Source organism: Empidonax traillii, unplaced genomic scaffold (assembly GCF_003031625.1).
Source record: "Empidonax traillii isolate 1590-97213 ecotype Southwest subspecies unplaced genomic scaffold, ASM303162v1 scaffold163:size1593379, whole genome shotgun sequence".
NCBI classification, from domain to species: domain Eukaryota; kingdom Metazoa; phylum Chordata; class Aves; order Passeriformes; family Tyrannidae; genus Empidonax; species Empidonax traillii.
In genome coordinates, this window is record NW_020955356.1 from 296,632 (window position 1) to 310,469 (window position 13,838).

At 47.7% G+C, this 13,838-nt stretch overlaps 1 protein-coding gene across 1 annotated transcript; it reads right to left on the bottom strand.

Annotated features, from left to right (window-relative positions):
* Positions 1-3,166: 3,166 nt before the first annotated feature.
* LAG3 (lymphocyte activating 3) lies at positions 3,167-9,547 on the bottom strand. The gene is made up of 8 exons (XM_027885216.1): positions 8,933-9,547; positions 8,558-8,729; positions 8,170-8,396; positions 7,641-7,898; positions 7,178-7,471; positions 6,539-6,829; positions 6,152-6,267; positions 3,167-3,782 (listed from the first exon to the last, which is right to left on the bottom strand). The coding sequence occupies exons 1-8, from the start codon at positions 8,985-8,987 to the stop codon at positions 3,675-3,677; spliced, it is 1,521 nt and encodes a 506-aa protein (XP_027741017.1). The 5' UTR covers positions 8,988-9,547; the 3' UTR covers positions 3,167-3,674.
* Between the last annotated feature and the right edge of the window lie 4,291 nt (positions 9,548-13,838).

Below are 13,838 nucleotides of genomic sequence, written 5' to 3' on the forward strand. Positions count from 1 at the left end.
CCTGCAACAACACCATTCCTGTAAGGAACTTGGTTTGAGGGAAACTTTAGAAGGCAAAATTAAGAACCCTAGATATTTTGGTTTTGCTTGTAGAAGAGTTGAAGAAATACAAGCAGAGTAGTAAGTCATTGAGTGTTTTTTGCAGGACTGGTGCTGAAATTGTTCCCACAAATTTGCCATGCAAGTGTAAAACTCAGTGTGCCTTAGTATCCTACATAATTCAGCTTCTAGTATTTTCTTGTCTTTTAAAGTCTGTACAGAATGTACCAAGACCACAATAGATGTGTTTATAGTTGCTCCTTTGTCAGATTACACTATTCTCTAGCACTTACTTAGCCTCTCACTGTAAATCCCTGAGAAGTCCTGGATGCAGAGCATCTGGACCTAGGGGTTTTTTTGGCTCTTTTTTTGGTAAGAAAGATCAGCACCATTAAAAAAAAAAAAAAAAAAAAAAAAAAAAAAAAAAAAAAAAAAAAAAAAAAAAAAAAAAAAAAAAAAAAAAAGATTAATTTTGGATTTAAGATTGTCTTCCTATTCCTTTTGGAGGAGTCATATGCAAAGGAATTTGCATGCATAACACTTCATTTGCGTTCCTTAAGCTCCCCTCTCTGCCAAAAGGGAATCCACTGGATTTCCTGTGTTTTATTTCAAAGTTTTCAGCCTCTGTGTATTGGGTTTGCATGGCAAAGTTTATGATGCAGGGGAGCAACAGGTTTTCCTTCTGTGAAAAACTGCCAGAAGTGTCCTCTGTGTCTGACAGAGCCAGTGCAAGCTCCAAGATGGACCCTCTGCTGGCCAAGGACAAGCGCATCAGCAACAGTGGTAGCACCTCTGGGATAACCTGGTTTGGAGGGGTGGAAAAAAAAATGAGCAACTGCAGCCAGAGAGAGGAGTGAGAATATGTGAGAGAAACAGCCCTGCAGACATCAAGATCAGTGCAGAAGGAGGGGGAGGAGGTGCTCCAGTTGTCAGAGCAGAGTGGTGGGAGGGACTTCTTTTAAGATTTGTGTTTACTTTTCTCAATATCCTACTTTGATTCAATTAATTTCCCCAAGTCGAGTCTGTTTTACCCATGGCAGTAATCAGTGAATGATCTCTCCGTGCCCTTATCTTGACTCTCAAGGCTTTTGTTACATTTTCTCTTCCCTGCCCAGCTGAGGAGGCTTTTGCTCACTGTAACTGCTCAGTGCACCAGGTCAGGCAAGAGCCCTGGCCATCACGACAGGCACAGCTGGGTACAAGCTCAGTGTTGTTCAGTGGGGAACTTTTCTCAGAGGAGCAGACAAAACACCGGGAGCCAGGAAGGGACAGACTGAAGTAACGCAGAGAAAGGCACTGTGTCTCCGTGTAAACCAGCACCGCTCCCCTGCCGGGCTGCTGCCTCCTCTTCCAGAGCAAAGGGCTTGAGGAGAGTTGGCCATTCATAGAGATGGGCCTGTGCAAACTGTCAGGGGGAAAGTCCCAACAACTGGGATTTGTACCTGAAAGGCAATAAGTTAGGAGGGGATGGGGAAATAACAAAAAAAAAAAAAAAAAAAAAAAAAAAAAAAAAAAAAAAAAAAAAAAAAAAAAAAAAAAAAAAAAAAAAAAAAAAAAAAAGTGATAAAAGGTGATAAAATAATGACCATCTAAGATATGATAGATTTGGGAGTCCCTCTTCTTCTAGGTTTTGTGACAGAAGAAAAGAAAACAGATGATGAAACCAGAAAGCTTTGAATTCAAAACCAGTAGAGAAACCATTTTCACACAGTGAAAAAGCAGACCCAAGGACTGATTGCCAGAGGAAACCAGAGAGTACAAGGAAACAGGGGCTTTAAAGAGAGCAGGCACATATCTGAGCAATGAGAATATCAGGCTGGTAAAAGGCAATGCTAAAAGTGTTACACACAGGAGGAGAGAGCATCCTATTGTGTATGAGAAGAGAGAGCAAACTGCTTTGAGGCACTGAGAGAATACAATGTGGTCCCGATGAATATTGGACAGCCCCTTAGCTCCACTGGGACTCATGTACCTTTTCTCTATCTCCAAAATATCTGGCAGAGAGAGGGGATTGAGCTATAGATCACTCCAACCTGAAAAAAAATTGCAGTATTAACAATTGCCTAGGAAAATGGTAGTATCAGTGTCCTGCATTTTGTTGGTTCTGACTGAAATTGCATGGGATGGTTGAACCAGACAGGTCTACCTTGCGGCTCTGCTGCATTTCTCTAGGACTCAGTGGAGAAATGGGTGTCATTTTCAGTACAATACATGGCTAACTGTTTAGCTAAAGAGCTGTGGAGTCCAGACATGCTCTTCAGAGTGGGCTAGTTGTGACTTTTTGGGTGCTGCTCCACTACCAGCAGTCTGAGGATCCCAAAGTGCCTTCGCTAGCTGTGAATGCAGCTTCCCTCTTGGGAAGGGAAGGTGAGAGCTACACAGTAAGGTCTCTCCATATGCCTGGTGAAATAATGAAAATCTGGCATGCTACTGATCCCTCTTACTCAAGTCAAGAGAATCTTTCCTCTTAAATATTGAGAGCTTAATTTTTGTTCTGCTGCCTCCTTGAGCAGCCACAGCCTGGGGACCCATATGGGAAACACCACATGTGTGGCTCTCTTTATTAGGGAGGCTTTCTTCTAGGGTGGCATGTAATGGCTGTTCAAGAGCAGTACCACAGTCCTCCACAGCTTTTCAGAGAGGAGGTGAAGAGCATTCTCTGACTACATGAAAGCTAAACACATTAAAGGTCTTGAGAGATGGGACCTGGCAGACTCACACTTATATTACTAAATACATGCTTAGCAGGAGGAGAGTGACAGAGAGCCCTAACATCAGTTGTGGATCTTTCAGGAAAATGTGAGAACTAAAGGAATAAATGAATGAATGAACAGGGACAGCCATATGGGAGAAAAAGAAAGAAAAAAAGACTCTGAAACACAGCAAAAGGGAGAGACTGAACCTGTGATTCTTTCTTCTCTAGCGGCATTTAATTTCCCCTTCCCTGCTGTGAAAATGTCAGAAACGAACAGGCAACTTCAGTAAAACAGAACTGAAAGAGAATGAGAAAGAGAAGGCAGCAAAGGCCTTAGAAATGGCTTCACACAGGCAGAGGTACACCCAGCACTGTCAAATAGGCACAATCCTCCAAAAGCACACACAGGGATCGGCGGGTTTTTTTGTCACATAGATTTATTTTCAGTTCTAAAATGAGTTTCTAATAAGTTAAAATGCTCAAACTGTGCAACAGGGCAGTGATCAGGGCAGTGCAGGCAGAGGGAGAAGAAACAGAGCAAGGGGGGCAGAAAGCACCATCAGGCTGCAGGAAAGATAGATTGCAGCCATCTCCTGCGTCCTGGTGTTCCACCAGAGAAAGGTTGTGAAAGGAGCCATGGAGGAGGGGCAAATAGTGGGCAGAGATGTGGCACTGAAGCAGGCAATAGCTACTGGCTCAAATACTCCCAATAGCTCCAAAGTATCTGTGCTGCTGGCCACCTTACTGCAGCGGTGAGGCTCGCCTTGCCCTGGCAGGCAGCTCCCAGCCCCCCTGCAGGTGCAGAGCTCCCAAGGCCTTCTGCATTGTTCATGCCGTCCCTCGACCCCCCTGACAGGTCTGCATGGTGCCCATCTCTCTGCAGCATAGCACACAGAATTTCATCCTCCCACAAAGACTAGCCCTGGTGTCCCTGCTCCTGTCAGCACTCAGTTTGTTGGATCTTCCCTTTCTGGTTTTCTTTCATTGACTTCCATGGCTCAGGGACTACAGACATCCCTTCCAGTGCTGGGAAGGCAGGAGTCCGTGCCTGAAAGGGAAAGAAGAGGCAACATCAGGTATGAGAGGGAGATTGAATGGCATGGCAGAGTGGGCTTCTCCTTGCCATGGAAAACATGGTCCTACTGCTTGCAGCCATAAGGCTCCCATTCCCTCCTAGAGCCGGGGAAGAAACCATTCTCTGAGACCTATAGTTTCTTCTGGGGAATGCTGTCCCAACACGATCCTCTGTGGTGTCATGGGCATAAGGAATAACAAAGACAAGACATGCTTAAGGGAGAGCAAAGAGTGATCTGGGCAATGGTCAGGCCAATGTCAGGTTTGAAGGTATGCCAGATCTTACAACACCTTTTTAGAGAGAAGTTGTAAAGGCATGAGGGGTTGTGCAAAATGAGATAAGAACAAATTAAAGACAGAACCACTTTCACAAGTGACTTTTTAGACAATGCAAAAGATGAAGATCTCAGGGCTTCTGACAGGGTAGAAGTATAGGGCAACACACAGACAATCAGTATGGCAAGAAAGATGAGATTAGCTAGGTGTAATCCCAGCTAAAAAAAAGGGACTGGGATTTTGCTGGCATGTTTCTGTCAGGCTGTAGGGAAATGATAAGCACAAGCCTTCAAAGATCAGTCATTATTGGCACAGAGAGCGTGAAAGTGCTAATGAGTTAGGTAACTGATAAAGTTGAGGAGCCTCATTTGGAAGAAAGAGGATGAAAATGTCACACAAGACCCAGATATTTTAGGAGAACAGAGCACTAAACTGAGTGACAGGATGAATGAAATGCAACAATACCAATGGCACGTTGATAGGCTCAGGGGATCGGAATAGGAATTCCTAATGTGTGGGCAACAGCCCATCGAGTGCACATGATACACTGCGGTGAGCATCCTGTGTCCAGCTAATGCAAGGAGAGCAAATGTAATCTCAGAGGATGCCAGCAGAGAGAGGGAGAGAACCAGAGAAGAGCTGGTGCCTCTGCTCGAGGCACCTCATCTGCACTCTGACGGGGGATGAGCCCAGCGGGGAGTCTATGCAGAGAAGGGCGTGAATCACAGAATCACCGGATGTTGGTGTTGGAACGGAGCTCTGGGCATGATTCAGTCCAAACGCCCTGATAGAGCAGGGCCACCCAGAGCTGGCTGGGGACCACCTGTGGATGGAGGGCCTGTGCTGCAACACAGCAAAGCACAGCCATGAGGGCACATGCAAATGTTTTGGGGTGGTAAATATCCTGGCTGCATGAGAGTTTAACTAACAGCTGGACACCCAGGTGTCCTATTTTCTGCTAGCTGAGGCCTTAGAGTTACACTGCCAAGGGATTTCTCCCCGGGCTTTTGGCCAGAAAGGGTGGTTCTGATCATCTTGTCCTGGACTTGCACAGTCCAGAGAGTTGCCCAGAAACTGTAGATTTCTGCCTCAGACTATCTTTTACCATCAGTGCTGATTAAGGATGAATAATGAAGAACCTGTCACGAGCTGCTCTAGTGGTACCCACAGTGGTTTTTTAAAAATTCCGACCTTGATTTTGTTTCGATGTTGCTTGTCTTCATCCTCCAGCCACTGGGACTTGCTAAGACTTTTCATCAGTGCTAACACATCCTTTGTGTTCAACTCAAGGCAGTTCCAAGGCTCCCAGCTCTTTCACCGGGGCAAGCTCTTCTGAACTTAGATTGCTCCAATCCCCCAGCCCCTTCTGCACTAAAGGGGATTTTCACTGTGGAGCCTTTCCAAGAAGTTAAATAGAAAGCAGCTACATCACAGCTACACTCGAAAGGTGTGTCTTGTCAGCAAAAAGAAACCTTGAAGGATGAATTTGCTGTGTAATTAATTTGCAGAGCAACAGTGTGAAAACTGCAGAGAAATGGTTCGACTTGTTTGCACAGCTTTTTTTCCGGGGACATGCTTGGGAACCATTAGCTCTAGCCTGGTCTTTGGGATCATAACAGTAAGGTAGAGTTTTCAGAGGACAAGATACTGGAACAAGCTGAGCAAACGAAGGTCAGTAAGTTGCCAGAAGCAGAGGCTGAGGTGTGAGGGCTGAGCCAGCAACAACAGCCCTGCATTGAGATCTGTGTCTGGGCACCAGTAGGCATTTATATGGAACTGTTTTATACAGAGACTGTTACATTAAGGCATCCAGATAAGGAATAAGAGAGACGACATCTACAAAAGCCTGGAAATTAACCCTTCTCTAGTACAGTGTGGCTTAACCTCTGGGAGAGTAAACATGAAGTTTTTCAAGGCTGGGCTGTGATTGTCTCTCAGGAGGTTTCATCCCTGTAGGTGTCTGACCTGTCTCCAGACAAATACCATGGTAAGCCAGAGCTGCCCAGTAAGGTCAAATAAGGGTTGATGTACAGGAAAAATAACAGAAATGGGGTGATGGATACTTACCCTTTTCTGTAGGGCCAGAGCCACAACACAGACAGCAAGTAGAAGGAAGAGGGTAAGTGTCAGCCCAAAAGTAATCTGCCCACTGAAGATAGCAGGAGGGTTGGAGACCTGGGCACCTGTGAGGAGGAACCACAGTTAGGAAGGGAGAGAAGGTTGATTTTGCACTGGGGCAAGGCTGGGACTGCAGAAAAATGGGCAAAATGGGAAAGAGTGCAGGGAACTGGAAGGAGCAACATAATGAACTGGTGAGAACTAAGACTGGATGACAAGAAGACGGGATCCAAGTGGTCCAAGGGGAGAAGGAAAGGGTGAAGGTGAGAGAGGAAAGGCACCAAGGAACTGAATATGGCAAGAAGAGGTTGGTTACAAATACATGGGAGACAGTACCTGTGATCTGCAGCTCGTACTCCACTGCTCCCAGTTGGCCTTCTGGGCCATATACGCTGCATTCCCATGTGCCCGTATCCTTTTGTGACACTTTGGGTATTTCTAAGGTAGGTCCCATGGGGGCACTGTGGTCCTCCAGGTTTTGGGGTGTGGCCACAGCCAGCTTGCTGTTAGTGGGGACTGAGGCAAGGTGCTTCCACTGGAAACGTTCATGTCCCAAGGAGTGTGTGAGGCTGCAGATGAGCAGCAAACGACTCCCCTCAGAAACTGGCCCTTGGATGCTTGGAGTCACTGCAGCAAAGGAAAAAAAAAACAAACCTCAGGAAAGTCTACAGACAGGTCTACATCTCTTCCTCATCCATCCTTCTTCTATTACATCCCTTATTTATTACTTCCTCTAATTTATTTTCTTTGTCTTCTTCAGTTTTAAGAGGAACAATCAAGTCACCAAGGAAAACCAATTTCAGCAGAGTCCAGTGGAGTGCAATGCCCTCAACAGAGACTGTGTTTCCCACCCTGAGTTGGGAACCCATGATCAGGAGCTACCCATGCTCAGTGCACTGACAAGTGGGAGGTTTATCTGTAAGCACTGGGGGACCCCAGAGGGGTAAGTAATTACCTCCATGTCTCTCCTCTCACCTGTAACCACTGCCAAGGTCACTTCCCTGCTGATTGTTTTGTGGCCCACAGAGACAGCACAGAGGTACTGCCCTGCATCACCCGGCCCCACCACAGGGAGATGCAGGGGAAAGTTTCTGCTACTCAGATTCGGAGAGATGTCCCAGTCTTGCAAGTGTCCTCCTGCAAGGTGGCTCCAGTGGGCTGTCACCATGTTCATCTGAAAGGAACTGGGAAGGTAGCTCAGGCTGCACGGTAGATGGGCTGCAGAGCCAGCTGCAGCATAGACCACAGGGTTGGCTGGGCCATCAAAACCTGAGCCAGAGAAAGAGCACAGTGTGTGATGGCAGCTGGAAAGATGGGAGATGACTGACCTGGGAAGTGAGGACAGGGTGGGAGCTGCGAAGCTGGAGCTATTGGGGTTAGTCACATCAAAGGGATAAGCTTGGGGATGCTAGAATATGAACACAGAGGTTGAAGTCACCTAGAATTTGCAGGTTGTACGTGGCAGAAATGATCTCGTTATCAGAGTATCGAAGCTGGCAGCGCCAGGAGCCCGCATCACTCATGGATGGCCGTAGGATGGAGAGAGCCCCAGGCAAGGAGCAGAAGGTCCTGGAGGTGAGGCCCAGGTGCCCGTTATGGAACCAGCATGTCTCCACAAGGCTGGCCCGGTAGCTGGAGTTGCAGCTCATCAAGAGTTGTTCATTTTCTACCACAGGGTCGGGTGGACTGAGGGTTACTGCAAAAAACACAAAGTATTGGGGTGGGAGGCGAGCTAAGATCAGAGGGAAACTACCAACCCAACCCTTTGTGTCCCCCTGTCCTAGCCTTGTCCCACAGGCAGGCATCCCTCCAGAGCGGAGAGCAGACAGCAGGAAGCTGTGCACTTTCAGGAGGATGCGCCTATACTCTAACCTGCCCAGCCAAACGAAGCATCCCCGCCCCATTCCACCTTTACAACCTTCCCGGTCCTAAAATCAACATTCTCCAGGTTTTCCATCTTCTCCTACCTGTAATTACCCCCAGCTCCACGTGGCAAGTATGGACCTCCGAGTTGTATTTCACCCATGCCTCATAGAGCCCAGCGTCCTCACTGCGGACAGGGTCAATCCGCAGGGAGAAATTGCCATTGCGCAAAGCAGAGTCCTGGAGTGACACCCGGGGCTTCATGAGCAGTGCTGTCTTCTGGAGGCCCGAGTACCCCACCTCCAGTACCCCATGTGGCTCCTGGTGGACACTGGAAGTGGGACAAGTGAGTGGCTCATCCCAGAGGATAAGGTGAGATCAAGGGAGGGGGCAGGAAGGAGAGAAGATGGGGAAAGAGAAAAGGGGCTCAAAGTGTCTACCACCTTCCCAGTCCCCCTAGAAGGAGTGAAATTTCTCGTGACGCTGACATACCTTCCCCCATGCCTCTTCCACAGCACAGATGTCTTGTCAGGCAGCTGCTTCAAGCTCTTTCTCATTTTTCTGGGGCTCAAGTGGCAGGGCAGCACAGCTGAGCTCCCCTCTCTGACCCACATTTTCTGCTCCCTGCTTTCCCCCTCCGCTAATCCTGCTAGGATGTGACAAGCTGTAACAAAAGATGAAGAGTTGAGCAAAGAGTGGGGATGCCACATTTGCCAGGGCAGGTTAGAGAGCAGGGCAATATCTGGCCATCTTTGTTGGATTGGAAGGGCACAAACTCTCCCTTCCAGCCTTGTCAGGGACCAAGTAACACCCAGGCTCAGCTTACTGAGCTACTCTGCCCTCCCCAATAGGTTCAGCCCCTCTTACCACTAAAAGCCAGCAGGGCAAAGGTGAGGAGCAGCACCAGGGACACCGGCCTCATTGTGGCATCCAGGAAAGGTGAGGGGCTGTGTCCCACGTGGGTCCGTGCTTGACAAGGTCCAAAGCTTGAAGAGGTCAGCAAAAATGAGGCATGGGCAAAGAAGGTGCTAGAAGTGGGTGGGTGAGTGAAGAGAGGTCAGTGGGACGTGCTTGCTCTCATGCCCTCTCTCTCTCTCTCTGATCAAAGCATTTTCCTAAATGCCCTTATATTGCAGGTGGGCAGCAAACTTCCTCATATCACTAAGAATATGCGTCACGACCAAGAAACCAGTATAAGCCTGAGGCACGTGAGAGCAGAGGAGGGAGGGACCAGAGACACAGCTGTAAGCATCTTTTAGTGGAAATTCTTTGAGTCGCTGTTGTTTTTCTTACAAATTTCGCTTCTACATAGCCAGTGGAAAAAGTGTAGAAGACACTTCCCAGCAAGTACCCTTCATGTTTTTCTTTCATCTCTTACCTTTTTTGGTTTGATCTTTCCGTCTCTTACAGCTTCTCTTTAATTGTTTCAGGGCTTTCAAGAATATGCTGGTCCTTATTTCTGCAGTTATTTCTTTTTGGGGTTTTTTTGTGGGTTTTTTTGTTTTGTTTTGTTTTTTTGTTTTTTTGTGTGTGTGTGTGTTTTTTTTTCTCCCCCTTAATTGTCTTTTTGTTTCCTTCTTTAATCCTCCAAATGTGCTAATTTCTTGGCTTTTTCTCATCGGTCAGTTCACAGGCAGCATGAGAAAAGGGTCTATGGTAAGCTCCAACTAGGGCACATGTGACATATCAGTCTAGAGTCCAGGGCCAATATGGGACAAAGCCCAGGTGATCCAAGGAGATAGAGGAAGAGCATCCAGAAGAAGCAATCAGAACTGAAAAGAGGGGCTGAATACTGTGGCACTACTAGGGGTTTGAGGAGGGGACCCTCCTCTACCAGCAGTTCTGGGAAAACCCACTTGAGCTCATGCAGAGAGGGGGCTCAATCTAGCTCCCATCAAGCTGCTGACTTTTGCATAGGGCAATACATTTCCATCCATGTGCCTCATCCTGAAGCCCATTTTGTCTCCGAGAACCCCCACTGTTGAGGTTCACACTTTCCAGCAGCCCACTGCTCTGACTCTTTCAGACTTAATCAGCCCTTCGTGATAAGTGTCAGACACCCAATCCCCTCACTGGCTCATTCCCCAAGTGCTGGGACTTTTCCTCCAGCTGGGGGAAGGGAGGTGACTCATAGTGGCCACTTCTTGACTGTGGAAGGATCCTTGCTTGGTCTCTAGTTTTCCTCAGCTGGGTGATGAAGGTGGAGGATAAAAGAGAGCCAGTGCTATGCCTCACTTCAGCAGACCCCTGTTGTAGTGACAGCTCTCATCTCTTTCATCACACATGGCTCTCCAGCCTCCTGAGGAGTGGGATTGGTGTACAGGTGCAACCTCATGTGCCTCCATGTCCCCAAGGGAGTGCTTTGTAGTGGTCCCACATGCCCTCTTGTGTAACACAGTCCATGGGATCGCATGAGAGAGAAAGAGAGGAGAGAAGACGAGGGAGAACTTGTGACAATTGTCAGGAGGTGTTTTTTTTCCTACTGCTCAAGAAAAACAGTTTGTGGTGACCAGTTCAAGCAGAAAGCATCAACCTCTTCTTTCCCTTGAATCAGCAGTGCAAAATGGTGTGAGTGTGTGGGTGAAGGTGAGAGAGAGAGAAGGGAGTTGGAACCGTGGTGGGGAGACACATACATTTCTGCAGTCCAGCATCACCTGCTCCCCCTCTCCTGGCTTCACTTGAGGGGCACACCAAGCTCACTGCTCTCTCCCTCCATCTTGACTCTCTCTGCACGTGTAGCCTTGGCACCCTGGCACTATTCCAACTAGCCCTCAAAACCACTTTTAAAGGAATCCACGCTCAAGGAAGTGCTTGTCCCTTGTAAGAACCAGCAAAGTAGAGGATGTAGTCCCATCCTGCTACAGCTTCCCAAGAGGCGGTCACAAGAGGCTGATGGAGAGCCCAGGAAAATGACAGGAGCTGCCTGGCACTGGCACTGTGGGGGGGTTGTTTGGGGCAGAGGGGTTATTATGCTGAGAGAGCATGTTGTAAAAGGAAGGTTTTAGAGGCACTGTTTTACTCAGCACCAGGCTATCTTTAGCAAAGACACTGTGACGTTTCTGTCTAACGACCCATTTTAAATGCTGACTCCCTTGAATGGCATTTTCGTCATCTCCCAGAACAGGACCCCGCCGCAGAGATAACAGTGACCGGAGAGAGATCAGCACAGGGACAGCTTCTCAGACCTGCCAGCGTGGGTCTCCCGAGCAGAGAGGCTGACAGGGATGTGTGGTACCCTGGCAGAGACATGGGAAATGAGGGGCAGCCTGCAACAGGAGTAGCCAAGGGCAGGGATATAGAAGCCCAGCTCACTAAATGCTCCTTTGTCCGTGTTAGGCATTAGTAGCTTCAGCCAGGTTTCAGACTTAACTGCAGCAGTCATCTTGTGCACAACCTTAATACATTGCTCTTCTTGTCTCTCTTGGCATGTCTTATGGATGCAAACTACACTCACCAAGAAAAATAGAAAAACACTGTTCTGCAGTATCATTGAGTTAGTCTTGCTGAAGGAATTTTCCATTGCGTTTCCAGATTTCTGTAATACCATGTTTTTCTCTGAGTGATTCCACTATCATGTTTTGGTCCTTGCACCATCAATTCTGAAAGCAGTCACAGTCTTCCACTTTATGCTGACTTTCTCAGGTGCTCTAGAATTTATTTGCAGACTTTAGCTGATCTTGGAAACCACGCCATGACTTGAAGACTGGGTTATCAGCTTGTCTAGGTGTTCCTGAGATAGAGTGCTTGCCAGAAGGACCTCATGTAAAACATCCTGATTGCTGTTTGTCCAGAGCTAAAGCAAACATGGCAGGCAAAACCAAGTCCCTTACTAATGGCAGATAACTAATAACTTCATGGCAAGGAACTGTAAACAAAAATCAGCCACACCTGGGGAAACAGAAGGGAAGGTCTGGCAAGGACGTGGTGTGAGCAAGAGCTGCTGGGCAGGTTGGTACCCAACAAGTGCCTGCACAGGCAACAGGGTTTTCGGGGATCAGACTGGAATTAACTGCGAGACTTCTGGCACTGACTGGGAAGCTTAGGGAGCTAAAAGAAATGTAAGCTCAGCTTCACAGAGGAAGTGGTGGAGCTGCCCGTCTCTGGGCACTTGGGACACATGCAGTGGTTCCCAATTCAACACCTTGTTGCTGCAGAGGGGCCAAGCAGCAGAACCCTGAGGCAGAAAGAGCTGGTGCCCACAGCTTGGCAGGCTCTCAGTGAGATGCACAATGGGGAAATGCATCAGAATAGGCACCCTTGAGGTAGAGGGATGCAAGCCGCTCTTCCCACACAGAGGACCATGATAGTTTCTGCCAGGGCACCAACCAGAGGTGCATTCTGTATATGAAATTATGTCCAGGGTGGGTACCAAACATGCTTTGTGATGCCTGGAAGCAGCATGTTATCTCCCCAGAGAATGGGTACACCACACATCAGAGGGTGGTCTTGGAGAAGGGACCCATTCATCTGAGATGACCATTCCCAAAAAGCAGTGAGGAGAAGAGGACTGGAAAAGAGAAAGTTCCCATCTCGCAGTAGATCTGGGCAAAACCAAAATGTGCCCCTGCAGAAGTGTTAGGAGGAGGCAGAGTGACTGGCTGCCTGATTGGGAGGCTTTTTTGAAAAGGTCATTTTTAGGGGGTTTGCTGAATGAGCAGTGCCTGAATCACCACAGATCTCTGATATGCCACTGAGGGGAGTCTAGTAGTGCCCTGCTTCCTAGAATCACATGAGAACACTTTTAAGAAAATATAGCTTTATGGAGTCTTTGGACAAATCTGCAGCCTCTTTCTTTACAGTGCTAGAAGGTGAGCACCCTTTGTATGACAGTCCTCAGCTGAATATCCCAGAGAAACCTGAGAGTCTGAAACAACATTGGGGTAATCTGACTAAAGCTGTGAGCTGCATTTGTGCTAAAAAAAAAAAAAAAACCAACCCAAAACATAATGAAAAACCCAGTTATTTAATTACTGAAGAAAATCTGCAGCATTCATGGGCATATTTGGCAGCTGGCAACTTGTAACTGGCCAGCATTTGTTGTGGAGAACTATGTAACTATTCTCTTTCAAAAGGCCTCCAGATTCTTCCTCAAGGAGAGATGGGACACTTACAGAGTCCTTGTTGGTCATCCTCAGCTACCTGTGGAGATGGTTATCAGTACCTTGGCCAATATCTAGTTAAATAATATCTTTGATGCCACAACCTCCGTGTTTTGCAACACAGAGGGTGGGGTGGATTAAATACAAAATCCATGCAGCAAACTAGGTTACGTTTCTCATTGCAGTGTTCATGCTTCTAATCCAATGGAAAAATATGCAATAGCCTCCCAAACATCCCAGGGCTGCAGTGGATTTTCTCAAGAGCAAAGAGGGATGGGAAACACGTGCCAGCTTTGCTCTCAGTTACAGCGACCTTGACGCTGAGGTGAAGGAGTCTGGCACTGACCCAACGTGCCACGTGTTGCTGAGAGGCTGGGGCAGAAGCTGAGTGATCCTGAAAGATTCCCTTAACTCAGATACGAGCTGAGGAGTACTCTGATAGGAGCTGAACCTTGGTCTGAGAGTGGGACTCCCAAAATGTGTTTCTCCTGGGATATCTGGAGAAAAAGGGTCTGTCCATCTGCAGGGTCCTTGGGACCCAGTCGACTGGAAGCCCCAGTGCCCACAGCAGAGCTGGATGACAGACTAGTGCTGGACACCAGGGATAGCCCAAAAAGCAGATGAGCATTGGCAGAAATGTCCAACAAACAAGACCTCTGAAAGTGGCATAAAAG

Excerpts from the sequence above, each read along its gene's own strand:
- LAG3 (XM_027885216.1), bottom strand. The coding sequence starts at position 8,987 with ATGAGGCCGGTGTCCCTGGTGCTGCTCCTCACCTTTGCCCTGCTGGCT. Across the intron at positions 8,730-8,932 it reads TGCCCTGCTGGCTTTTAGTG|CTTGTCACATCCTAGCAGGA; the intron begins GTAAGAGGGGCT and ends CTTTTGTTACAG. Across the intron at positions 6,268-6,538 it reads GTACGAGCTGCAGATCACAG|GTGCCCAGGTCTCCAACCCT; the intron begins GTACTGTCTCCC and ends TCCTCCTCACAG.